Below are 27162 nucleotides of genomic sequence, written 5' to 3'. Positions count from 1 at the left end.
GGGGGTCGAACTAACGGACCTACATTTCCAGAAGCACTGGGCGCGTCTGACGCGGACGGAGAGCTTCATATTATAATTACACCGGATTTGGCTCTTGCTTATAAATGAGAGGTTATCTCCGAAACCTCCCCCTTGCTTTTTACGCACACATGCGCAGGCCGCTTTTACTCCACACACACACACACACACACACACACACACACACACACACACACACACACACACACATTCCAAAAATGTACCCCTTTGTCTCGGTCGCCTCTCGGTGGTAGCCCCGAAACAGGAATTCAGCAGGGAAAGGAAGGAAGGGAGAAGTGTGGACCAGACTGTCTCCTCCCCCCACCATCAGCGCACACACCACACTCCCTCTCTCCTCCCTCCCGTAACCCCCCCCCCCCCCCCCCTCCTCCTCCACCCCCCCAGTGCCTTTGTGTGTATGTGCGCGCTGAGAAGCTGACTGCGTACCCGAAACCCGTGTGACGGATGCCCTGCATAGAAAAAAAATGTGTATATATATATATTTCTTGTTTTGGAATTTCACATTCAACCGTGGGTTGTATTCTGGAGTAAGTAGGAGGACCAGCATGTGCTAATAAAGGAGGAAGCGGGTGGACAGGACGTGAACCTCTCACTTAACCAAAGCCGGGGAACAGGAAGGAGAGGAACGCGCTACCAGCAAATTGCCATCATCAGCAACCCTCCTCTCTCTCTCCTCTCTCTCCTCTCTCTCTCTCCCCTCTCTCTCCTCTCTCTCTCTCCCCTCTCTCTCCTCTCTCTCCTCTCTTCCCTCTCTCGCCATCCCTGCTCCTCCTCTGTAGGTCTCCCCACTTACTCCCATCCAACCTCTTCCTCCCAGTCTCCCTCAGTGATCCCAGAATACCCTCCACACCGGAGCGCTCTCTGAATTAAAAGTGGTGGCTTTTTATTTTTTGGGGGGGTGGGTTTTCGGGCTGACTTGGGAGACGCCGGAGATGGATTAAAGGGACGGTGCACCGCAAAACTGGAGCAGCACGCACGACCACGCCGGGGGGGAAGGGGGCGACGGGACTCGGTGAATTCACGGAGTCCCCGGGACAGAGGTGAGTGCTCCGGTTCGTCCGGTTGTATCGTGGCTCTCTCCCCTTGCATGCAACCCACTGCCCACTTAAAGCAAATGAACTATCCGAACTATCCTCAGCAGTGGCTGTGAGGGCAGGTAAGTTAATTTGCGTTAACCCTCCTCCACATCAAGTCGAACATATGGCCCTATACGTGTCTGTGGCCGCTGAGGGCCCTGCAGTGTGTGTGGGGTTTTTTCTTTTTTTTTTTTTTTTTGCATTGGCCAGCACAGTAACTTTCTCGGTGGATGGATGAGCACTTGGTGAATGGAAAACGGAGGAGCTGTACCGTTACACTTCAGGTCCTCCTCATTAAATCATTTTCAAGTTCATGTTTGTGAACCAGGGGTCAAAAAAGAGCAGCAGCATCTATTCACTCTGAATTCTGATGTGAAGGCTTAGTCAGTGGCCTGCTGGGAGATCCATCTCAGTGCTGTACATGCATATAGCACACTATTATAGTATCTTATATGGTAACAACTGTACACAATTATTATTATTATTATTATTATTATTATTATGCATATATAAAATCAACAAAACACCGTCTTTCAGGACATACATGGTTTCAATTCTGCTCCACACTTGTGTAATGAAAATGTTAAGTCTTTCCTCAAACACAATACATTCTTAAGAACATGTTAACATAGTGGCACCGTTACACTGTGTGTTTGAATTTTAACAGATAGGTTAAAGAAATATTTCCCCTTTTTATCATCAAATTGACATAGCAAGCCAAATAAATGCATAACCCCTAAGGTTCAAACACGTTACTATGGTACCATGCTGCTGCAACGAACAATTTTCATTATAAAATAAATACTTAAATAATTGATTATTTAGTTGTTTTTAAAATATAAAATGAAAATGTAGATAAACAGTCAAAAACCCACAGAGATCAGGTTTCCTGTCACATAACAAACAGAGAAGCAGCAAATCTCCACACTTCAAGCAGCTGAAACCAGGTAATATTCTGCTTCATTTCTGCTTTAATAATGAAGAATTTCCAAAATAGCTGCAAAATTAATTTTCAGTCTGTTGACTAATTGATTGATCGTCTGATCGTTTCAGCACTACGCTGTACTACACCACGCTCACGTGTGCTGTATCTGCCAAAGTATGTCTGGACCCGTCCCTGTCTCCGACACTCTCACCTCCACCCCTGCACTGGTGGTCACTGAGTCGTGTGTCTTCCTTGCTGTCTGACAGACTGACAGATTGTTGGTGTCCACCGCAGGCTACACAACCCACATCATTGTCACACATACATGCGCAGATGTGTGCGATGTACACACAAGAACTGCTTAGACTTCGCACTTAGACTTCCATGCACAAGCAGACAGCAGCTCAGACTACAAACGTTTTGTAGACACACACACAATGTGCCCCAGAGGACAAATGCTGGTGTGGTAGATAAACAGAACCACCCTTTCTTCCTTAAAGAGGCTCATGCTGTGTGTGTGTGTGTGTGTGTGTGTGTGTGTGTGCGAGATGTGAGTTGGGGTGAGGTTTAAATGCCGACTGGAGTAGGTCACTGAGACCAAGCAGCTGGGAGAGTGAGACCCAGGACCCAGCATCTTCCTAAGCTGCTTTCACACACACACACACTGGAATCCATCCATCCCGATATCCTCCCTGTTTCTGATCCCAACACACACTCACACCCCCACCACCAGACATGCACACAATCATACGCACACTTTATCTACACTCTTCTGCATTTCATTTTTCTATCACTCTCCTTTGTTATGTCTTGGATCTATGCTCCTCTTCCTCTCCTCTCCTCACTCCTCTCCATTTCTAGCGGTCATGGAAATTAGACTGTAGAAGTCTTTGATTCTCTGTGTCTTACACCGCCTCGGGGTCAGGCCCTCTTATCTCAGAGAGAAGGAGAGACGGAGAGCGAGAGGACGAGGCTAGAGATGAAAAGGGGGCAAGAGGTGGAGAGGTGTAAAGAAAGCAGGGAAGCAGGAGAAGTGTAGAAAAAGCAGAGACGAGGATTTGTTGACAGATATCGTGCGAGAAGACAAAATGTGAAGAGGGGAAGAAATGTCGAGAAAGGGCTGAGAGAAAGAGAAGGAGAGAGAGAGAGAGAGAGAGAGAGAGAAACAAGCAAAGCTAAACAAAACTTGAGCAAACGTACAGAGAGCTGAAAGATGGCAGAGGCAGTAAGAGGTAGAGACGGCTAGACAGCTTTCAGCCCGTATGAGTTTCCTGAAGGATCTTATTTTTGGATTGAAGCTTCAGATAAACTGATTTTGTGCTCACATTCAATCTGCTTTAATGTGGCTGTTTGTGTGCCAAAAAAGGGGCGAAAATTGCAAGTAGAAAATGTCATTTACACAATCACAGGGAGCGAAACTCCCCACTGAAGCCAAGTCTAAAGAGTGTAAATCATTTTAGTTGGGTCAGCAAGACTGTGACACAAGGGGCAGCAGGTTTCACTGCATGTTTTAGAGACTGATCGGCCTGAGGCTACTGAGCAAAGCCACATCTTTGGTTTTATATCGCCCCGTATTTAATTTATATTAAAGTCAATACTGACCCAACAACAGGAAAGCAACATATCATACAAGCTTTAGTTGGATACTCGTTGAATGAGTGAATGATAGGTAATTGATGTAGGGAGAAGGGAGGGAAAAGACAGATGTAAAGAGGAACATCTGGCTAAAATCAAGGCAGACTGGTGGAAGGAGGGAACGATGCATGGAAGGTGATAGAGATAAGTAAAATGGGGCACAGCGAGGTGTGAGAGGTAGAGAGAGAGAGAGAGAGAGAGGAGGGAAATGGGTAGAGGGCAGATACAGAGATACGACAGGCAGAGATGGGGAGCTGCAGGGAGAGTTGTGAATATTTAACTTTGTTTAGTTTTCCATTTTGGCCCTTGGCTCTTACTCCTCTCTGAGGCCTTCCGATCGCCTACAGGTTACCGATGGCAGGAGATGTGTATGTGAGTGTGTGGGAAGGAAGAAGTTAGTGTAAAACATCCATTTAGAAGCGAAAGAGCTTCCTTTTCCAACTAGAATTAAATCTTTTTGTGTTTGTAGAGTTCACCATGACCTTCAGTAACCATCTGTTTTTCAGCATAGAGCATCTTAATAACTGTTTGTGTTTTTCTGAGTGCATGTGAGGAAAGCACTGAGTGGGGTTATTAAATGTGCAGAATTATAGGTCTAATCATTGAAGGTGTCTGGGTTTCCAAAAACTAATAATGCACCTCATTACCAAGCAACGCTACAACAAAATTGCTTTTAATACATTTTAATGCGTTTATTAAGGCAAGGTCTCATTATTCAAAGTAATTCATTTTAAAACCTTTCAGCCTCAACCAGCCTTTGAAAACTTTTCGAACCTGTTTCGTTCAGATAAATCCAGGCCTGGCAGAAGTTTGAACATCTTTTTGATGCCAACAGAAATATTGATGGTGGAAATCCATGAAAGCGCTGTGAAACTCCTCTCTGACATCTCTTTGCAATCTGTTATCCCAACAGGCTGTGACTGGTCCCACCCCAAGATGACGTCCCCCAAAAACAAAGCCAAGAAGAAACCACCGAAAGACAGCATGACACTGCTGCCATGCTTTTATTTTGTAGAGGTATGTGTAGATTGGATGTTTTGATAAATCACCTTCCTTATATCCCAGTGCTTGGTCAACATGACTCACTGTATTTACTGAATCACTGGGTGAATTACTCATTTTATGGACTCATAACCATAGTAAGTGCTTTGTGTTGATTGTATCTAGAGATTGACCTCTGCTGAGCGCAGAGTTTGCTGTTTTTCTTAAGTAAATATTAAGGTGCCATCCCTTTCTTTATTTCCTGTGTGTGTGTATTTATTGTAGTAAGACCAGAGATAAAACAGTGGATGAATCACCCCTTTCCAAGCAAATATTAAATGCTAGTCACTCTGCTTTGTCCTTGTCCTTGTGCTGGGTGTGTGTGTGTGTGTGTGTGTGTGTGTGTGTGTGTAGCTCCCCATCATCCTATCCTCCTTGGTGTCCCTGTACTTCCTGGAACTGACAGATGTGCTGTCCCCGGCGATGGTGGGCTTCCGTTGCCATGACCGTGACCTCTCCATGCCCTACGTAGAGACGGGTGATGAGCTCATCCCGCTGTTGATGCTACTGAGTTTGGCCTTCGCTGGTCCTGCGGCATCTGTAAGTCTGTCACACACACGTGAGGGTTGTTGATGGAGATTGAAGTCCCTGCACTGTGAGGGGCAGTTGAAAGGATTTTTTCCATAGTTATTTTTCGTTGTTGTCCAGACAAAATGATGGTTCTCATGTCTCTGCATGAAGTTTCAATATTCAGCAGAGTTAGACTAAAGTTCAGTTCATCGATCTCTATGGCATTAAGTAGCAACTTTTCTTTAAGATGATGGTTGTAATGGTACCATGAATTGTAATTTATGTACTTTAACTAACTACTAGTCAAACCAGCCCACTTCCAGATAGTCATAGCGGATAAATACCTACAGCATATGCATAACATAATAATAAGAATAATTCCAGTGTGTAGTTTTGGAACTAATTAGTCAGAAAAATGTCTCATTATTGCATACAGAAATGAAATCATCACTGGAAAAGGCATATTTTTCATAAAACACCTTCAACCTTCCCTGTAATGTTACCAGAAAGAAAAAAGTTCTAGTGACTTTTCTGTCAAATGTTTAACAGCATACATAATTATAAAGAGCTTAATTAATTTTTGGCCATTTGAGGTAAAAGAAAAACACATATTCCGTCATCATTGCTTAAAAAAGTTACCTTAGCTAAACAGTTAGCAGTTGTTTGCCTGTTCACACATCCAGTACAGACAAGGGAATGTTCGCATTCATTTGGATTCATGTTTCTAGTTCACGCTTCTCCATAGTACCTGATAATATCTGCTCTCACAGCAACTCCTGAGAGAAATACCTTCATCTTTAGCTTGCTAGGTGTTTGACTTAGCTTGTTGCTAACATTGTCATCTGGTACAGGGCTGGTAGCAATCATCTGGCTTATCAGATCTTTTCTTACTGAAAAGAAATGCCTCTGCTGGAAAATGAAGAGATGAGAGCGGAATTTGCAGACTATACCAGCGTAACGATAAGCTACACACAGCTAAAAAGCTTATTGAGTAATAATTCCCTGTGGATTTGTCACTGAGCTGCATCTGATCCATCGTTCACGTAAAAATGCTAAATAGGTTTACCAGAACAAAAACCCTCTCATATTGGAGTCACTAAGATAAAATCTTATCACAAAGGATCAGGGGCCTAATGTGTGTCTGGGGTTTCAGGGGCGGTGGAGGGTATGAGTGCTACACACATTCATCATTCACGTTTGTGTACAGACAAATACATGCACAAATACACATACGTACAGCTTCTTGAACACTCACAAAGCAAATTCAATCTCCCCTCTGAAATGTAGAATCAATGGCCACATTGATAAATACACACCTGACATTCCAATACACACCATCAAACACACCAAGGTTCCCCCAGTCAATACACACACACACACACACACACACACACACACACACGCGCACACACACACACTCACTAATCCATCAGCAGCATGGAAACGAGCACTTCTCTCCAACACTCATCTATCACTCTGATTGGAAGTGATCACTATTCGATAGCACCTTTCCTCCATTCTCTCGCCATGGCTCTCTCACTGTAGCTCACCATCACAGAGATATTTGACATAGCACTTTTACCCTTTCTCTTCTGCGTCCATTTTTCTCTTTGTCCTTTTTTTTTATATTTTCCTCTAGTGCTTTTTCAGAGTATCCAACATCACAAACACAGCACATTCCAAAAGTTGTCTTCTTTCCACTTTTTGGTTCTCTTTTTAAATGCTTCTTTTACTTACTTTTAACCTACCTGTCGCCCTCTGTCTGTAGATAATGATGGGGGAGGGACTAATGTACTGTATGCAGTCCAAGCTGAAGAGTTGTCCCAAGTCGGAGAGCAGCATCAATGCTGGGGGCTGCAGCTTCAACTCCTTCCTACGCAGAACTGTGCGCTTTGTCGGTATGCCCAACTTCAACTTTGGGGATGGGAGTTAAGGTCATATTCTAGTCCACAGCATCTAACAGATGGTGAATAGGGTTTGTGCAAGAAAACCATGACAGATTGCTGGTGGTGGATGTGGCAGTTGTGGTGTAGCTTTTAGAGGGTCTCATTAACCACATGGTTTGTCATATAAAGTTATTTTCCCATAGAAGCTTATTGAATTGGTGATGGAGAGGCCTCTAAAACTGCACGTATATCACAATATCCATGATAAACCTCACTGAGATGATTCCTGATGCAGTGTATTTAAGTTAATTGGTAACGGCATTGCAAGAGGCTCAAATGCAGTATGTCAGACATGTTTTCCTTTGGAGGTATACAGTGTTTCATATCTACTTTTCTTCATGCTGTCACTATCAAAATACCTCAAATGAATTATGCGAATGACCTTCAAGGTAAAGTTTTGGAAAATTAACAGGTACCTAGATACATTTTGGTCTAAGCTTACCACAAGTGTTAAGATTGTAAAGAACTGTCTTCTATTAGGAATAAAAATCTGTTTTTATTTAGTTTTGTTCAGATATCAGTTTTGGCTCAGGCAAATTATCGCTCTTATCGGCTGTGCCCTAAACTTTATTCCACTTTTTAGGGTAGGGAAATGAGCTAATTACATGCATTAAATGAAGGGTGACGTAAAATGAAATAGGCATTCTTCACAGGAATTATCTCGAGGCAGACTTTGAGCTTTGAAGTGAAAAGAGTAATTAATTCACCTTGCCAAATTTCACTGTCTGTGGAAAAACTTCATAATAACAAACTGAAGGCTTGTGGTGTCACTTCAGGTTGTCAGTTGCCGCTGTTCAGAAATGAACAGCTCCATATGAGGAAGCCACCTGGGGCTTTTAGTGCATTTTACCAAGGCTGCCTCGCCATCTCAGTTTCTGTCTCTTACCCCTCTCTCCCTCAGGTGTTCATGTGTTTGGTCTCCTGGCAACAGCCCTGGTGACAGATGTCATCCAGTTAGCTACTGGTTACCACACCCCTTTCTTCCTCACCGTCTGCCAGCCCAATTACACGGCCCCAGGAGTGTCATGTGACAACAATGCCTACATCACACAGGACATCTGCATGGGGAAAGACCAGTATGCCATCATGTCAGCTAGGTAGGATGTTCACGCATGTTTTAGAGCCGAAAAAGAGCACACAAGGACATACAGAACGTTTCCACCTGCCTGACCTCAAAATTTGCATCCTTATATACAGAACAATAGAAAACATATGAAGACGCACAGATTTGGTGAATTCATTACAATAAATTATCAGTTTATTAGTTCAGGTCTTAACTGTATGCTCCTCACCTCTCTAGCTAGTTTTTCTGATGCCTGCCTCTACTTATCCAAATGTATGCTTTATCAGAAGTTGCTACAGAACAAATTGTCTCACGATTATGAAAGGATTTACAGTGGTTGCACGGTATATTGCATAATGCTACACATCATTATGTTGTAGGAGTAAATGCAAACTACAAGGCGAGGAGTCATCAAAATTAATTTGAATAGTATTACAGTGCGAAACTGTTGTTGTGACAGTTGAATTTTTAAAATAATATTTGCGTATTGATGAAATGGTTCTTTAAGTTAAGTGTTTATTTGCACAACAAGACTAACAATGCCCCTCAGTGACCAGCTGCAGCGTCTCATTGGCAAAGGTTTTGCTTGTTAAGATGGTCAGCACAGTGTCTAACACAGAGACATAGGTCAGACAAACAAGCAAACTCTAGCATATGGGTATTAGACTGGCATAAAATGTGCATACAGACAGAAAAGATTACAGCTAAATATAGCAGATACAGGGATAATCTGTCAAATGCACATTTCTACTTCTATACTTGTGAGGTCTGTCGTTGAAAAAGATTCTCTAGCTCCTAACCGTAAAGGTGTAGTTTAACATTTTGGATAATACGTTTATTTGCTTTCTGGTTTATGGTTCTTTCCTGTTAAATATAAGGCCGCATCAATCTGAGATTACTTGAATCTGTACAAAAACTGAAATGGTAAAATGACAGTTGACCAATTTACAAGGTAGACTCAGGAGCATTTGCTAGAAAACCAGCAAAATGTTTGCGCCCAGACAAAAATAGTCTGTCACATAACCTCCATAAAACCACATGTTGTTTTTATGCTTCATTTTGTGTAGGTTTTGAAATTGAGTTAACCTGTTCACATATTTTTGACTAAGCAAGCTATTTCCCCAGTTCTAGTTAAGCCATGCTTTCCAGTTGCTGACTGTAGCCTTTCTGTAGCCCAGGTATGGGAGCAGTATCAATCTTCTCTAACGCTTAGCAAAAAAAAGCAAATAAGTATATTTCCCAGAATGTTGAACTATTGCTTTAACAATCACAACTAAATGTCTAAGCTCAACAGTTAGCATTAACTTGGGATTCTTGCCTTAATGGAGCTATTTGTAAGTTTTGTTATTGCTACATAGCCAACGTTAGCATTGGCAGCTGCTTACTTACCAGTCTTGCCGAGGGCCTCAGCCATTATTATGTTTACAAGACAGGAGGTTATAATACGCCCTCTGAGCAGCACTGCTTCTTCTGGGCACAGTGGACGCTACAGTGACTTGGTATCGGAAAGCGATGAGACAGGCCAATTGCGCCGGGGTTAGCTGGTTGCTAGTAAAGGCATGATGTTTGTTTCAGACTGGTAAGTAAACAGCTGTTAATGCTAATGTAGCAATAGCAAAACTTACAGATAGCTCCTTTAAACCTTACCCCAGCCTTCACCCTCAAAAAAACCTTAGAAAAAAGGTCTAAAACTCAAATTAGTTCTCACAAAGAGACAAACAGAGCTCACCTAAGCAACACATACACACAGAGATTAAGCCTGTGTGTGTCTAAGGTAAACACAGTAACGCAAGACAAGGATAAACACACTCACAAAGAGGCAAATTAAATGAGATTCTACTCTAAATTAGCGGCTTTGACCTCAAACCACTCATTCAGTCTCCCCTAATGTTCCCACCAATGCCCCATGGTATTCTGTTTGTGTTTATTTAATGCTCACGTCCAAGGACGCACACTCAGTTTGACAAACACACTGTCAGGCAGGCACACAGGTTTTAATGTCAAGCACAATCCTGACATCGCAAACAACAGCAACCATGACAGCTTTATTCAGGTTTATTCCAAATTCACGCAACTTTTATTTCATGAAAACATGAATCTCTCTCTCTCTCTCTTCCTGCCACTACTCTTTCATACCTAACTCTCCCCCTTTCTCTCCTCAGGAAAACATTTCCATCCCAGCATGCAACACTCTCTGGCTTCGCTGCTATCTATATTTCAGTAAGCACTTCCTGGGTCTTACTTGCCTCCTGTGTTGGTGTAACTTGTGTGTCTTGATGTATTTGCATCATATGTTTGCATGATGCGTATGTGTTTGTGAATGTGTGTGTGGTTTATCTGGTGTATCAGTGGTGACCAGTTTGATTTTACACTTGGGCAAAACTTTGGTGTTTGTGGCAGTGTTATTCTCTACATTTCTTTAACCTTTGATTGTTTCTTTCTTTTCTGTCTGGTAAATTATCTGTGTTCATGGTAACTATGCATATGCTTCTCTCCATATTGTTAACTAACATTGCTGCTGGCAGCATAAAATTAGCTCCTGCATATCAGAGGATTTTTCACTGGGAGGAAATCACTGTCACTTCCCACTTAAGTCACAATTGCGTTACCATGTTTACTCACTGAGAGATTTCCGGATTGCAGACTGTCTTCAGGCCAAAGAGCCATCTACATCTCACATTGAAAAACATAACATGAACGGTCTTTTGAGGTCAGATTTCAGTGCTCGTTGTAATATCCTAGTGGGTAGCTTTTTCCAATTCTGCAGTCCAGCGCTGAGAGCAGCAGTATGTGAACTGTAAGGCAAAGTAGCACTGTCACTTATCCAGGAGGTAACCACACACACACACACACACACACACACACACACACCGATGGCTATGGTGAGCTACTGGCCATATCACTGCTGCCTCACTGAGCCCAGTGTGTGCTCATTAAAGCTCACTAGGCAGATTTCTGATCAGAGAGAAAAGGCAGGAGAGGATCAGGAAAGCAGCTGTTTGGTTTGCTACAATTACAAAATGTTGTGTAATCAAGTGCCGTGATGTCGGATCTTTTTTTTTTCCCTGCGTTGTTTTAGACTACCTGTACACTGAGACATTCATATATTGTGTTCAGCCTCAAAACCCTGAAAATTACAATGAAGTGAAGTACCTCCACTTGTTTCTTTCTCACAACAAAAGCTTTTTATTTTATTTTCCAGAGGTTTACAGCAGCAGATCACATCACAAAGCACAAAGACACTTGATTCAAGAGGTGCTGACAAAATTTTAATTGTATTAAAAATAACAGAAGTGTCAGCCTGCTGACAGATTTTTTTTCTCTCCCTCTTGCTTCAAGGATTTTTATGCTCAGTACTAGATGGACAAGCTTGTTAAAATGGATATTTTTGCAAAAGCTGCTTTTCTGTCACTCAACTGTCCTCCACTTTATATAATGGGAATATGGAGTGCATGCAGAGAATCTGAATACAACTGTAAATATATTCTTTCCCTGCCTGACTCTCCTGCTCTCTCCTCTATTCTCTTTTACTGTCACAGCATATTCATCTTAATGACCTAGTTAACCTTATATGCGGCAGACAGTTTTCATGGAGGTGGTATCGTTTTCATCAGGAAATTTCATGGAACAATAAAAAATATTGTCTGATAGAACATTTAACCTTTTCAAGATGATTTTAAATTGCTTAAAGAGAATTCCTCTTTCTTATGAGTTAGATTAGAGGATTTTTGATACCACTCATATCTGTCTGTTGAATATGAAGCAAAGCCAGTAGCCAATTAGCATAGCTTAGCATAAAGACTAGCATAAAGCAAGGGGAAACAGCTAGCCTGGCTCTGTCCAAAGGTAATAAAATCTGCATACCAGCCTCTAAAACTCACTAAATAACCTGTTATCTGTTGGTCAAGCACATTGACTGAAGGCTTTTCATCACTGAGAGGTTTCCAGGAATTCAGCAGAAGCTCTAAGAAATCACTGCAAATGGACAAATAATCGTCCCGCCCCCTAAGGTTGCAACTTGTTGTTTTCACATAGCAGTTTTTGAACGAAGAAAACTATTGATATCTAATCTGAAAATTACCTTTAGATGGATTTATTCCTTTATGAGCCAGGCTAGCTGTTTCCCTCTGCTTACAGTCTTTATGCTAAGCTAACAGTTTCCTGGCCATATATGGCCATATATGATAATAATACCAATACTCTCATCAAAGTGTTTTCCTGAAAATTTAATGACAAATTTAAATGGAATGAAATTTACCATTTATTTATTTAACCCCTCTAAACTATAATTTTCTGTGCAGTTGAGGTGAAACTTACGCTGCAGTTTGTCATCATGCCTCATAATGTCCAACCCAGTCTCCATATGTCTAAACTGCCTTTTGCTAATTCACGTGTCTGTCTGTCTCCGCAGATGTATTTCAATGCCAGCATCAGCAGCACGACCAAACTGCTGAAGCCGCTCTTGGTGTTTGCTTTCTGCATGGCGGCGGGCCTCGCTGGACTGACGCAGATAACTCAGCACCGCAGTCACCCAATCGATGTCTACGTGGGATACCTCATAGGAGCCGGAGTCGGAGTCTACCTGGTCAGTTAAACAAAGTGCACAAGAGTGTGTATGACAAGCATAACACAAGATTAGTCAGACTTGTCAAGCTTTATACTAAAATCTGTAGGCAAATGTATTAAAGGGCCTAATTTATTTTGCTGTTTTCAAGATAATTACTCCTTTTTATGATCATGCAACTCGTCGAAAGACATTTGAACAAGTCAAATCCTCCTGAAATGGATGTCCTATTTCAGGGTTTAGTTTGGTAAATGGGTGCTGGCATATGTTTGCATGCATTTAAGGATTTGTTTTGTCCTGAGGGAGCTGTTAACAGTCAGCATGCAGCATGGTGGAAATGACACAATACACATAAATAGATTTTTTTCCCTAAATAAAGTGGTTTAGTTGTGTTTGCTGGGACTGAATTGTCCCATTGTATTATTCTAACACTATCACAGCTAACAAATGATGCTTTTTTTTTTCATCACCTCTTCTCACCGTGTGGCTTCCATACTTTTCTCTCCCAGCAGTTTTTTTTTGGCAGGCTATAAATAGCCTTTTCTATTAAGGAGGGAAGAGGGAGAGAATGAATAATCCGATAAGAATTCTCTGGAACAATTTCACACTTCGTTTTAAGAAAACTTGTCGTTGCCATTTTCCACGCTTCCCTCCTCCTCTCACTCTTCCTCTTTAGTCTTTCACTTTTTAAGAGGGGGAGCGTTTCTTCCCATCATTAAAGGATGAATTTGGAGAGAGGGGGAAGAGAGTGATTCATGCTGACCTCAGACTAAACAGGAGGAAGAAGGAAAGATGCCTTTTCATGCACTTGCTTGTCACTAATAGGAATATCAATTTTTTTCCCTCCCAAAGATTAAAGAAAATACATTTTCACGCTTCAGTCTTTATTTAACTTATTTCTATCTCCTCACTCATTTCTCCTCCCCACCTCCCTCCCTGTATCCCTCTGTCCCCTGTCAGGCTGTGTATGCAGTGGGAAACTTCAAAGCACCAGAAGAAGATGCTCCCTCCTTACACAGACTTGGCCCAGCTCAGCAGAAGGATGGCCTGAGGGTGCTGAGCCAGCGGAGTCATGACTCCCTGTACAGGAAGACTCCCAGGGTGTCGGAGAGCAGAGAGGAGCTGGGGGCAGGACTGGGATCTGGGGCCCGTAGTAAGGTGAGGAGGGAGAAGGCGTCCCTGGCCTCACTCAAAAGAGCAAGTGCTGATGTGGAGCTCCTGGCAACCCGGGGTCCCATGGGCAAGGAAACCATGGTAACCTTCAGCAACACATTGCCCCGAGTTGCAAATGGAAACAGCCCCATCTCCCCCTCAGAGAAGCCGGTTACCACGCAGCGCCACATGACCTTCCACGTGCCCTTTGACCCGCAGAGGTCCCGACAGCTGGTGTCAGAGTGGAAGCAGCGCTCGCTGGAGCTCCGCAGTCAGAGCTCACGAGACGAGGAGGAGGGAACGGATGGGAGAGATGGAGGAGATGAAGGAGGTGGAGGAGCAGCAGCAGGAGAAGGAGGAGACCAAGGGATGCCATCCTCTCTGTATCCCACGGTACAAGCCAACAAGGCCACTGCTACACCAACTGGTGCCAGGATGGTTGTGGCACCCCCACTGGTTCACATCCCTGAGGAGGCGTCTCGGCCACCTCCCGTCTCCCCCAAGAGCGCTAAAACCCGTGCCAAGTGGCTGTCACTCACGGAGGGGGGAGGGGTGAAGGAGCCGGGAACGGGGCCCATCGCCGTGTCGACTCCCCGCGTGCCCAACATGCAGCCCAACCACCTGCCAAGCCAGCAAAGAGTCACTCAGGTGAGGTGGAGATTGGAAAATGAATGCCTGCAAATCACTGTAACTTCATTTTTTTGATCAGTAATGTTCGTTACTTTCATTTCAGCCGGCATACAGCCAGTTGTGAAATTTAACAGCTGTCAGACTCTGTGTGCATGACACACCTGATTTATTTTGTTGGTAAAGTCAAAACAGAGCAGCAAGGGTGGAGGTAATTTCACTGATTAGTTTCCCTCTGACAAGAGTTCAAACACTAATTATAGTCTGCAGTTAAACCTTATTGAAATGTCCTTGAGGGATATTAAATATGTTATTATTACACTTTACGGTGTTGACTGTAATAAAAGTCTCTCCACGTGGCAGTTTTGCAATAAACAATGAGCTGCTGCTTGCATGCTGATGGGAGTTTTTTCTGTTGTGCAGGTGATAGCCATGTCAAAGCAGCAGGGTCATGGGACCTCATCCACTAAGACATCAGAGGGTGGCTCCTCCTCCGGCGGTGGGTCCAACTGCTCCGAGTCCCCCTACTACCGGATCCCGTCTGATCGGGACAGCTGCACCGGGAGCAACCCAGGAAGCATCGCCGGAAGTGGGAGCATTGTCACAATCGATGCTCACGCCCCTCACCACCCAGTGGTACGTGTGTCGGCCAGTAACGGCAAGCCGTGGGAGTGGAGGAACACCATCAGCGGGAACATGATGGCCGCAGACACAGCAGGGGACAAACACCGCGCAGCGCTGCAGCGACAGGACAATGTCAGTCACTACCGGGATTACCGGACTCTCCCGGTGAAATCGGACTCGCTCTGCTCCTCCTCGGCCAGCGGCAGCGCTGAGGGAGGAACGGAGTTGCCTCCCCCGCCTCTCCCCAACTCCTGCTCCCCTCTGCCTCCCCCACCCCAGCTGTCGTCATCCCCTCTCCCTCCACCACCTCCTCACTCCTCTTCTTCTTCGCCGCTGCCTCCCCCTCCACTCCCGAGCTCCTCTCCAATACCCCCTCCTCTCCCTCACCACGCCTCGTCTCATATGCCTCCACCTCCTCACCCATCCTCTCAGATGTCCCCCCTACCCCTCCCATCATCCTCTCAAATGCCCCCGCCTCCTCCTCACCCATCTTCCTCCCATCTGCCCCCGCCTCCTCACCCATCTTCCTCCCATCTGCCCCCGCCTCCTCACCCATCCAGCTCTCAAATGCCCCCGCCTCCTCACCAATCTTCCTCCATGCCGCCACCTCCTCACCCATCCTGCTCCAGCATGCTCCCCCCTCCTCCCCACCCTGATCTACTGATGGATGGCCACAGCCAGACATTGTCCCGCTCCTCCACCCTGCCGCGCCGGCCTTCCGTCTCCGCCCGCAGCCACGCCGAGCAGGAGCACTATTACAAGGCCATGCAGAACGAGAGGATGTTATAGTGAAGGGGGAGGACAACGGACGTCATTGCCATATAAATGATTGTACTTCAGAAGACTCAACTTAAAAGAGACAGTGAAACAAAGTGTGTTGTGGCAGGTGAAAAGAGATTTATTGCTTTTGAAAAATGACAAAAAAAAAGGTTTAGAGACACAGAATCCAGAACGGCGGCTTCAGTCTGAAGGCTGGAAATGAAGAGACAGCATGGGTGGAGGACTGTGTGGAGGTCTGGCAGCTCACACACTCAGCAGGGGATCTGGTTTTTACCATGCTCACACGTACTGCTGCCCACAGCGCCGGCTCAGCGGCCCTTAACGGGGGGCGAGGGAAGAAAAAGGAGTCAAAAGAGAGCTGGGTGAAGAATTAAAATTCCTACTTCACCTCTAGATTTAGCACGCACGTCCTCCGTGTTCCTTTATGACACATGCAAAGAAGGAGGGGAAGAGGCTGCAGCTGAGAGAGAGATAACACAATAAACGGTCTGGGATTTGCTAAATCAAGTTTCTCTTGAGAGGCGGGGATAAGACTGAGAAAACAAAACAACTACAGGCAATACTAGCTTTCCTTAAACTAGTGCAGCTGTTCGAGCCTGGCAGCCATTACACACAGAGACTTTGCTCTCTCAATGCATTCTTCAAAGCACCCAAAAGGTATGAATAAGGGAATGCAATCATGTCTACTTCAGCTAAAGGTTCAAGAGTTTTAGCTACAGCCCACAAAAGCATGAGTCTTTTTTTTACCACCTCTGAATAAACACACCAAATGGGGAATTTTATGTTTGACGCCGAGCAAATCTATAAGGATCCACCAGAGAGACCCGGCTTAGGAAGTGTTGCTTCTGGAGGGGGTGGGGGGGGGGGGGGGTATAAGGAGGATCACGCACAGTTGGGCACCCCTATACAGACGTCACTGAATGGATTACTGTTGTAAACATGAGAGGCGGTGGATTGGGAAGAGAATTTCTCCCGAAGTGAAGAGGATGGCTGGGCCGCAGCACAGAGAGCCAGGCAGCCGTGTGTGCAAACCTGCCACGGAGCCTCAAGCAGCACTAAGGAGATTAGCATTTGTTTATCAAACAATGCTAGCACACTTGTCCCTCTGTCATATTTGGCCCTTTGGCGAGTCACAATGGCGACGGGAATGTTGATGGAAAGATGCCCGCCATCACGACCAACATGCACACTGGCCCAAGCAGGTGCTGTCTGGATGCAGCTAACTGGCTAGTGTTTCTAACAGTGTGTATACACCTGTCAGCATCTCAAAGAGTGTGGTACCACTTTCAAACGACGTATACTTTATAAAGGGGTTTAGAAGCTGTGGATTTGTTTATAATCATTGATTTCTGATTTATAGATCATTATTGAAACATCCTAAAGAGGAACTTTGGAATTGTCAAATTGTGTCAGGTTGTAAAAACATCCATGTATTATGTAGCTGTTTGATTTATAAGCAATCTGATCCTTTGTAGGGTCATAGGGCATCGCCAGTCTATCACAGGGCAACCCCTTCCTAAGTATAATAAGTATTCCTTATTAGAAAGTGACACCAGGACTTTTGATTTCTTTTTGTGACATGAAATAAATTCTTTCTTGCTTTGGAGCTGCATCACAAGGCCTTCACCAGCAGATGTAATTCTTTGCTCGGTTGCCATGGAGCTGTAGATAGATAAACTAGGAAAGTATATCTTCTGATGAGGACCCTGTGATGCAGTCAAAAGCTCCAGCACAGCCGAGTAAGCGGATCCTGAGTTGAAACTGTTTTGTCAACTGCTGTTCCAAAAATCAAGAATGAACTGAAAACCAAAAAAAAACTTTTAATTTTAGTTCAGTCATTAGCTGAAAATACTTGCGCCGAAACCATTACTTATAATTAAACGACAACAGTTTTGATAGCTGATAATAGCTCAGAGCTTATAATGAGTCATTTATCAAAAGAAAATGTGAAATGCTTCTTAAACATAACAATTTGCTGCTTTCTCAGAAAAATGATGATCAATTTTCACTATTTTCTGACATTTTCATTCAAAATAGTTACTGATTAATTGTAAAATTAATTTAATGGTTCATTCTCATAAGCTACTGCAGATAAAAAGCTGTTGCAGACCCAAGAAATACACTTGATTTCTGCAAGTTGAAATGAAGTGCATGTTCTTCCTGCTCACTCCTGCCTCTTGTGTGTATTTACACTATGTTGTATAAAGTCGTCATCCGGTATCTATCACTTCCTACGTCTAAGTTTTTAGAATATCAGAAGATATTCCATCCAGTGACAAGAAGTGCTTTATTTAAGATCATACTTTGATCATATTGTAATGAAAGATACAGACACACACAGGTGAAGAATCTGGTTTCCACCCATGAACCACCGCATCTGAAATATATGTAAACCGGTTGTGTAAAGTCGTGCTAGGAAGAGGCTGCGTTAAATGGATCAAGTTGTAATTTGTAGTGGGGCTCCTCAGACGAGGAGCTGGTAGATCAAGTTGCTTGTCGATTTGTGCTGCATGTGTGTTTTTTTTTCTTTTCTTTTTTAATGACTTTACTTCTATGCTTCAAGTCTGCACTGTTACCTTTGACAGACAGACATGCTGCATTTTTCAGTGCTGGTGATTATCGTACTACTTTCCCCCATTTTGACTGTAAAAATACTTGATATTACCTAATATTATTAATACTGTTATTATTCTGCAGTCCTTTTTATGGGCTAATGTTTTCTATCTGTGGTGATGTGTAATATTATTAACCTCATTGAATAAAAAATGAAGACTTCTTATCTGAGGTTTCATCTTGTGTTACTGCTCGGTAGCCGGTGGATGTATAGGGTCACTGGCGGAGCAGGTTTTTACCGCCACTAATGAAAAGCATCTTCTCCATTGATTCCTGGGTTATGAGTATTTTTCATGCTCATTGATACTGTACACTCACACATCGATGTACACACTCGCAGTCAGACGGATACAGCACTTGCACATTAACAGTGCAACATTTGCTCTTTTCCTGTGGGCTAGTGTCAGGTTTCCATAATGAATTCTGCTGGAATGTTGGTCAATCCCAAATGACCTGCAGGGGAAGCAGCAAGCATTGGCTGGGACCATTATATGCGTGGAAAGAACCATAGAAAAGTGTACTTTTCGACACAAAGTTAATGAATTCATGCGCATGGCTGTTGTCTGGTAAACAAAAATGTCTTTTGTTCCTTCAGATGTAGATTATGGCATGATTCATGTGCATCAAGGTGGATGATTGTGCAGATATGTGCTGGGGTTTGTGCATCCACAGTCCAGATGCAGTGAGGCCGTCTTTCCAATCAAATATGCATCATTTTTCTATCTAAGATGTTTGTTGGAGTGTTTGTTTCAGCATGTTTGCATATGGGTGTGTGAGTGTGTCCAGTGCTGTGGAGCACTGAGCTGTGTGATGAGGCCGTAGAGGCAGTGGGGGTGCAGATGGTGTACTGAGGCCTGAGGACAGTCAGCCTGTCCATGACTCACACTCAGCAAGCCAGCAACTTGCTCTCTCTCTCTCTCTCTCTCCCTCTCGCTCTCTCTCCTTGGTGGCCCAGAAACTACAACACAACAAGTGTGTATGTGAGTGTGACCGCGGGAGGCAACAGAAAATGCGGACTGAGCTGTCTGTATGCATGTGCCTATTTTTGTGACTGTGTGCCTGTGTTTATGCCTATATCTCTCTTGGTGTGTGTGTGTGTGTGTGTGTGTGTGTGTGTGTGTGTGTGTGTGGCTGTCCAGTGGAAGCTGCTGACATCCATTTCAGGACAGATTTACCACTGCAGAGCAGCACAAGAGCCTTTTGTCCACAGCTCCACTTTTATCTCACTCACTTTGTCACTATCATTCTACCTACTGCCATCTCACTCGGCTCCTCGAGAACCTTTACACATGCAGGAAGGGGATTTGGGGCTTTGGAGCTTATATCCTCATTTTCCTCCAGCTCTCAGTTTCTTGAATGAGGGATTAGGATAAAAAAAAGGGGCACAGGAATCATTTTGCTTTCAGTCTGATCAATGTAGGAGGTCATTTTTCTTAAAAATCAAATATTGATCCCTTTTTTTTTTTTTAGCATGAAAAACTTGTCATATCCAAAGTATTGTTCTGGTTAGCATACACAGGGACTGACTATACTGACAATGGCCCACAACCATTAAAGAGTTCATTCTGCTGAAATGGTTGAAGAACCTCTGTTTAACAGCCCTCTTGAAGAGCTTCACCAATTATAAAAAGGGAACCAAAGTGATGGTTTCATATTCCCATGGTATAATGGTTGTTAAAATTTTCTGCCTGAGATCCACAGTAAATTAAATTTAGTCTCACAAGGGCTTATTAAAGCATGTCAGAAATCCTGTCATTTGTCGACCCACCAGACACAGACCTTGTAGTGAGCTCTTTCGGACCCCAAACGATAACCAGACTTAATGTGCCAGTCAGCGTCTACCGCCACAGCTGGAGGCTAAGACTGACATTTCTAGGAGGCTGGCTTCACAGAGTCGGTAGCTGTGTTTTCAAAGCTTGTGTCTACTCGGTGGTCCAGAACAACAAAGTGCTTTTTTTTTTTTTTTTTTTTTTTTTTTATCTAATCGACATTTGACCAAAATACAGACACTGATAAATGTCTAACCAGGATACCAGTAACACTGTTACAGCCCAGCCAGGAGCATGACATTTTTATAAGGTTGCCCTCACCTCACAATTCAACTGCGGCTTTACAAGAGCCTGATTTTCAACCAGACTGATTCTCTAGACGGGCTTGACATGGTCCGATTTCACTTTCTTACCTTAACTGAGGGGCCACGCGGCCTGTGGCTGGTGTGAGGCTGTACTTAGGCACAGCAGTGCTTTGAGCTAAATGCTAATGTATCATGCTAACATGAACACAATGACAACATCAAGGTGCTGATGTTAGGCAGGTATAATTTTGTATCATGTTCTTGGTTTAGCGTGTTAGCATGCTAATATTTGCGAACATTAAACACAATGTAGAGCAGAGGCTGATGGGAATGCCATTAGCATCATAAACAAATCTATTGAACAAATTAAAATGTCAGTCTGAAGTTGGCATTTGATAAAGCCTGAGGATCACCAGTGTTATTACAATTCGTTGTGATGGGGGCATGAATGTCTGTACCAAATATCAAGGCAAAACATCCGATAATCAAGACGTTTCACTCAAAATCACAAATGCCAACCGACTGGTGGTGCTAGTGGAAAAACTCAGGGGATAATCAACTCCACTATGATTAATCCTTTTCTCAGCAATCCATGTAATAGTTGTTGAGATATTTCAGTCGGGACCAAAGTGGAAGACCAGTCAACTGACTGACATTTCCATCACAAGAGCTACATCGCTAGCATAGCTGAAAACTCAACAAACTGAGCCGTAGCACCAAAAAGATAAAATACATAGCCAGCGATCTGTAAATAACACTGTTTCTAAAAATTCCCAGAAAGTTGACTTTGCAAAGATGGAAAGCTTTCATGTGACAGCTTCAAGAAACTGCTAAGAAGACAATGTATGCAAGTCTTTCAGTCCCGCTCACTCTGCTTCTCCAATTATACTTGATACGTCTGTTTGCACTGTCTCCTCATGCTTTCCTCTGGGAATTAAGGAGATAAAGAACCGAGATGGGAATGACGTACTCCCTTACCCCACGTTCAGACACACTCAGAAGTATATAAACACTAACATATTCCCATGAATGTACAGAGCAACACACTCATTAAACTATATGTATGAAGACAAATATCCTTCTGCAGATACACATAGAGTCGCAAAAAGGTCACATACACACTCCCATGTCTGCCTTGTGCTATTTTTCTACATGTAGAGACAGAAGTGGTAATAGTGTATTTGAGCATGAGTGGGCTGATGTGGCTGTGGCCTTACATGCATGAGTAAGACTGTACAGTGCATGGCTTCGATACCCTACAGGCCCAGCAATGGGTACTAACACACTGACACAGTTATCCAACCAGACTAATCAGGTCTGGGACTATGTGTGTGTGTGTGTGTGTGTGTACATGTATGCAGGAGAACCTTTGTATGTATATGCATGTCTTCGTGTGTGTGTGTAATCCTTTCATGCACTTGCTGGGAACCCTACATACAATACTCTGTTCTCTTTCACCGCCCTCTCACCTCTACACCTTCTCACGTGGCTTAGAGAAATCAGGTAAGAGTGTGTATGCACATAAACGTCCAGCTGCCTGAGTGCGTCGTGCCCCGTCACTTATCTACGACCTCATATGTCACGTGAACACCTCTGTTCCTCTGTGGCTTACCTCTCCTCCGGTACATCTTCCCAAATTCATAAATATCTCCTCTGCCAGAAAATATCTGTCAGATGTGTCAGAGTTTTCTATGGAAGCTCTTGGCAGAGGATCACGCTCTCTTACAACCGTCTGACCCAGTTTCAGTCCTCACATCCCCACAGTTAAGATGCTGAGGGATATTATTATGCATTATACACAAAACACACACACACACACACACACACACAAATGCAAACATTTAGCCAAGTCTGCACCATTGCATATTACAACAAACCTGCCATGTCACAATCAAATGCTATGCTTTACCAAATCCGCAAATACACAATGCACATATACTACTGTTGCTTGCATAAGTGTTTCTCCATATCGGCAAGTAATCCTGTGTAAAATTTAAAAAAAATTAAAAAGAGTCTCATCGTTAATCCAGTCTAAATCAGTCGGTCTGGGAGCATCAATTTAATGAGTAAATTAGAGCGCTGCTGCTGCGGCACTACACTCATCTGTACTCATGCCTGTGATCCATCCTATTTCATATCAGCTCCGAGCAGGGGAGCAGAGACAAAGACTGAATCTGAATGGAACTGAATGTATCCGACTGTGTCTAAGTGTATTTTCTAACCTGGTTGTCATCCTGCATTTATGTATCGTGTCAGGCACAGTGGTTGATGAGCAGAGGTCAAAGGCCTGAATCAAAGTATTCACCGAGTGATAGAAAAAGACGAACTACAGAACCAAAGAGGGAAGAAAAGAAGACACAAAACAACACGAGGAGGGAGGAGAGGAGTGAAACCAGTGGATAAAAGAGGTATGAAGAAAGGGAAGAAGATAAGGAGGCGGGCAGGACAATAAAAGGGTATAATACACAGAGCAAATGAACAAATAAACAAAATTGTGATGCAAGGAGGGATAAGATGAATGCATTGTAGAGAATTAAAAAGGAGTGATAGAATACGAGGGAAAGAAACAGGGAGGCGAAAAGGACACCAAAGAGGAGGCAGGTAAGGAAGGAGCTTGAGGAAGGAATGAACAAACAAATGTTTGGCACAAGAGGGAAGAAAGAAATGAAGGAATGAATGAAAAACAGAGGTAAAAACAAGGGAAGGAAGGCAGGGATGGATGTGCAGACCAGACAGCAGGAAGAAAAGTAAGAATGTAGTAGACACAAGGAGGGATAAGCATAAGGAAAGGAAAAAAAATGGAAGAAGTGCTAAAAGACCAGAGGAAAGGGGGCGGGGGGGGGTCTTAAATAGAAATAAAAGAGCTGCCACTCCACTGTGACTCCCAGTTGAGCCTATGAATGGATCGCCAGCTTCACCACGACACTCACTGACCTGCATAACAGCAACCAATTAACACATTGTCACATCTGATGCCAATTTGATCAAACAACAAAGATGGGGGGGGGGGGGGTCATAGCGATGGTGTGTATGAGAAAGAGAGACAGATATTGAGAAAGACAGAAGAAGAAAACAGGAATACAGCTCCAGTGCCAAGAGCCGAACATGAGGGAGCGAGAGGGTGTGTGTGTGTGTGTGTACTTGTACTTGCTACATAGTAAGGACCAAAAAAAGTATTTTACTAACAGAGTGAGGACATTTTGGGAAAGTGAGGACATTTTGGCCGGTCCTCACTTTTTGAGACAGCTTCAAATCACATTTTGAGGGTTAAGACTTGGTTTTAGAGTTATGGTTAGAATTAGGTTTAGCTTAAGGTTAGGGTCAGGGTTAGGGTTAGGCACTCAGTTGTGATGGTTAAGGTTAGGGTAAGGGGCTAGGGAATGCATTATGTCAATGAGTGTCCTCACAAAGATAGAAGTACAAGTGTGTGTGTGTGCGTGTGTTTGTGTGTGTGTGTGGGCGGATGCAGTGACGGGACAGTGACAGTAGGTGCGTAACTAATGATGCCGCCTTATAAATGAGGCCGACACATCCGTTCACACTCGCACATTTCCATTGCATGACCCTCATTATCCCCCTGTGGATTTACAGCTGCAGACTGATGTGCATTTGTTTGTGTGTATTTATAAAAACACAGTCAGATTAAGTGAACAGTATTTAAAAAAAAAAAAAAATTCAGGAGGAGACCTAACGTGCGTGCCTTTTATTATTCATGTCTGGTTTTGTGGCAGTATCCTGAAGTACAAAGAGGACTAAAAAGAAAGTGAGGCAGGAAGGAGGAGAGGGGGGAGGAAGAAGGACAAAGTGAAAGATGAGGCAAAGCGGAGAATTAGATGAGGTAAAAAAGGGTCAGAGAGAAACATTATCTTTTGATGTACTTCAGTGAAATAGCTCATTACGAACCCGAGCAACAAAAGTACAAAAAAAAATCTCCAGCTCCCACACACACCCACAAACACAGGCACAGCAGTGTATGACTGAGAATACAAAACAATCCACAGGAGCCCACAGAGGCGCGTTGACATTATAAAACATACAGTGAGAGACAGAGGGGAAGGAAGGTGAGACGGTGAGAAGAAGAAATGGGAGAATGAAAAGAAAGTTAGACATCTTGGCATTTCTCTGGCCTGGTGCACCGAGGGCATTCCAGGATGGGGGGGGGACTCTTTATCCTCCACCTCCTCCAGGCCTCAAGCTGCCTTTCAGCTCCCTCCCTCAATACTTTAAGTCTCTCCCCTCCCTCTCTCTCTCTCTCTCTCATCCATTCACTTCCCCCCCCCCTTTCTCCTGCTGTGGATTTATGCCCGCCTCCTCCAAATTCCACTCAGTTATTTTCATTTTGGGTAATTTTTATTCCGTCGATGTTTATTCATGGCGAGGTTCTGAGAGAGAGATAAGAAGCCAAGTGCTGAGCTGGCCCCGAGGGCTGTGAGGGCTCCAAGTCAGTCTGTACACACACACACACAAAACTCACATGCACATAAACACCTTCTGTGCATACCCACAGGAACACACACAAGCACATGTTTGCATACATGCTCACATAAGGGCACACACACATGCTAACCCCGCCGCAGACACACACCGTTTTTTCGGTTTCTCATCACGTACAAACTGAGGTGTTTTGTCTGTGAGACGCTACTGTCGTTATCGGATTGAGACTGAGCTGCCTGCCTCCCTCCGCTGTTTCAGTTTGTCAAGGAGAAAATCTTTTTTTTTCTCTCTCTCTCTCTCTGAGATGTCAGTCCCAAAACATGCCTGACCCTCATCTGTCAGCAGTGTTTATCATGATATCATGACAGACACACACTCCCCACAAGGGAGGCTGTGTTTCTCTTCCTCCCAAAAAAAACGCCCTCCTACCCTCCCTTGCAAAGCTGTGTTTGCATGTTGCCGGCTTCTGTGTGTGCAAGTGTGTATGTGTGTGCAGACGGATTTGTAGTTAAAATGGCCAGAGGGGGTGAGAGCTGGAAGACGGGGATGTACATAAAGTGAGCAAGAGACACAGAGAAAATGAGGCGTTTGTTTCTCAGAGTGGGTTAAAATCCCTTCTTATTCTCTCTCTCTGGCTCCCAAATCTGCTCACACACTTCCCTATTTCTACACCTTTCTCTAAGTCCCCAGACAGTACACATCACCCTGATCCCTGTCTGTGTTTCCCTTCCGCACCTTTCTCCACCTTTCTAAATCCGGAGAAGACTGAGCCTGAGATTGTGTCTGGCAAGGGGGGTGATGCCAGTTTGAACACAATGGCAGAAAATGGCCCTAAAATAACGAGCGGTACTTACACTTGCAGGTTTTAACTCAGGTTCCTCAGACTGTGGCCTGACCATCTGTTAGACAGTGGTTCTCTAAGTGGGGTATGGAGACCCCCAGGGGTCCTCAAGGGGTTCCCAAGGGGCTCCCCAGCAAAAAGGAAAATCATTTATTTTCACTATAATTCCCTCCATAAGCAACACAATGGCAGAATGTGTGACTATTTTGTTCATGTGTGTCAAACACTTTCAGTAATAAAACCTCTAAATGCAAAAATCTTATTAAATGGGGGTCTGTGGTCTGATTTGTTTCAGTTTAAGGGTCCTTGATGTGAAAAAGTTTGAGGACCACCACACCAAGTTTGTGAGAAATTGCCTTAATTATCTACTTTTCTTTACAGTGACAAGGGCATAGTGTGTAGAAGGCCAAGTATATATTATTAGAATAACTCCCATGCCCCATGTTAACAGTTTAGGATACACAATCCTGAGCTCTATTAATCCAGTGTGCACTGATGACAGGTGAAAAGACATCTGAACCGAGCATTTTTTGTGTTTTGTAGATACCTATGGTAGATAACCATCGATTCAGCTGCATTTCCATGACTGAATTGCAATGTGGAGCATTGCAGCCCTCTTGATCCTGGTTTTTGCCTCTTAAAAGGAAGTTGTTCCTTGCTACTGTCGCCAAGTGCTTTCTCATGGTGGGAACAGTTGTGTCTCTGAAATCAACATTATAAAGATGTGATTTGGTGTTACATAAGTAAAAACTGAGGTGGTGAGACTGAGTTGGAAAAATGTCAGACACACACATGCACACACTGACACACACACACACACACACACACACACACACACACAGAGCCCTGACAAAGCATTTTGGCTCAGTTTTTGAGTGGTAAAACCAAGGGCAGGCTGTTTTCAACTTTGAAAGCCGCTGGTTCAGCCATAAATATTTGATGTTGTAAAAAGAAATTCCCTAAGATTTAAAACCAAGTTTAGAGACTTGGACAGAGCAGGAGACTAAACTTTATACCAGGGATACATAGATGATGATGTGTCTGCTCTCCTCTGAGTACACTGACTGCTCAATAAATCTCCCTGAATACAAGCGTATCATAAAACAGATAAAGCAGACTATAAAGTAAGACCATAATGTTAACACGGATGACTCATGCCGTTTTACACATGTATCAAAAATCCTCTTGGATGTTTGAAAATAAAAACTATGCCTTGGT

General features: G+C 43.7%; 1 protein-coding gene across 1 annotated transcript; it reads left to right on the top strand.

The window, feature by feature from the left end:
• The first annotated feature begins 415 nt into the window (after positions 1-415).
• LOC139633187 (phospholipid phosphatase-related protein type 3-like) lies at positions 416-18761 on the top strand. The gene is made up of 9 exons (XM_071498701.1): positions 416-1079; positions 4589-4692; positions 5071-5256; positions 6995-7124; positions 8074-8269; positions 10398-10455; positions 12647-12820; positions 13760-14599; positions 15002-18761. The coding sequence occupies exons 2-9, from the start codon at positions 4612-4614 to the stop codon at positions 15989-15991; spliced, it is 2655 nt and encodes an 884-aa protein (XP_071354802.1). The 5' UTR covers positions 416-1079; positions 4589-4611; the 3' UTR covers positions 15992-18761.
• Positions 18762-27162: the final 8401 nt, after the last annotated feature.

Source organism: Trachinotus anak, unplaced genomic scaffold, assembly GCF_046630095.1.
Source record: "Trachinotus anak isolate AG129_WGS33_773 ecotype Australia unplaced genomic scaffold, CSIRO_AGI_Tana_v1 ptg000015l, whole genome shotgun sequence".
Taxonomy (NCBI): Eukaryota; Metazoa; Chordata; class Actinopteri; order Carangiformes; family Carangidae; genus Trachinotus; species Trachinotus anak.
This window is presented reverse-complemented; position numbering and strand designations above follow the sequence as displayed.

What these genes read in the sequence shown, in the direction of transcription:
- LOC139633187 (XM_071498701.1), top strand. Translation starts at nt 4,612, where the DNA reads ATGACGTCCCCCAAAAACAAAGCCAAGAAGAAACCACCGAAAGACAGC. An exon ending in CAGAACTGTGCGCTTTGTCG is followed by an intron (nt 7,125 to 8,073) that starts GTATGCCCAACT and finishes TCTCTCCCTCAG; the next exon opens with GTGTTCATGTGTTTGGTCTC. An exon ending in GCCAGCAAAGAGTCACTCAG is followed by an intron (nt 14,600 to 15,001) that starts GTGAGGTGGAGA and finishes TCTGTTGTGCAG; the next exon opens with GTGATAGCCATGTCAAAGCA.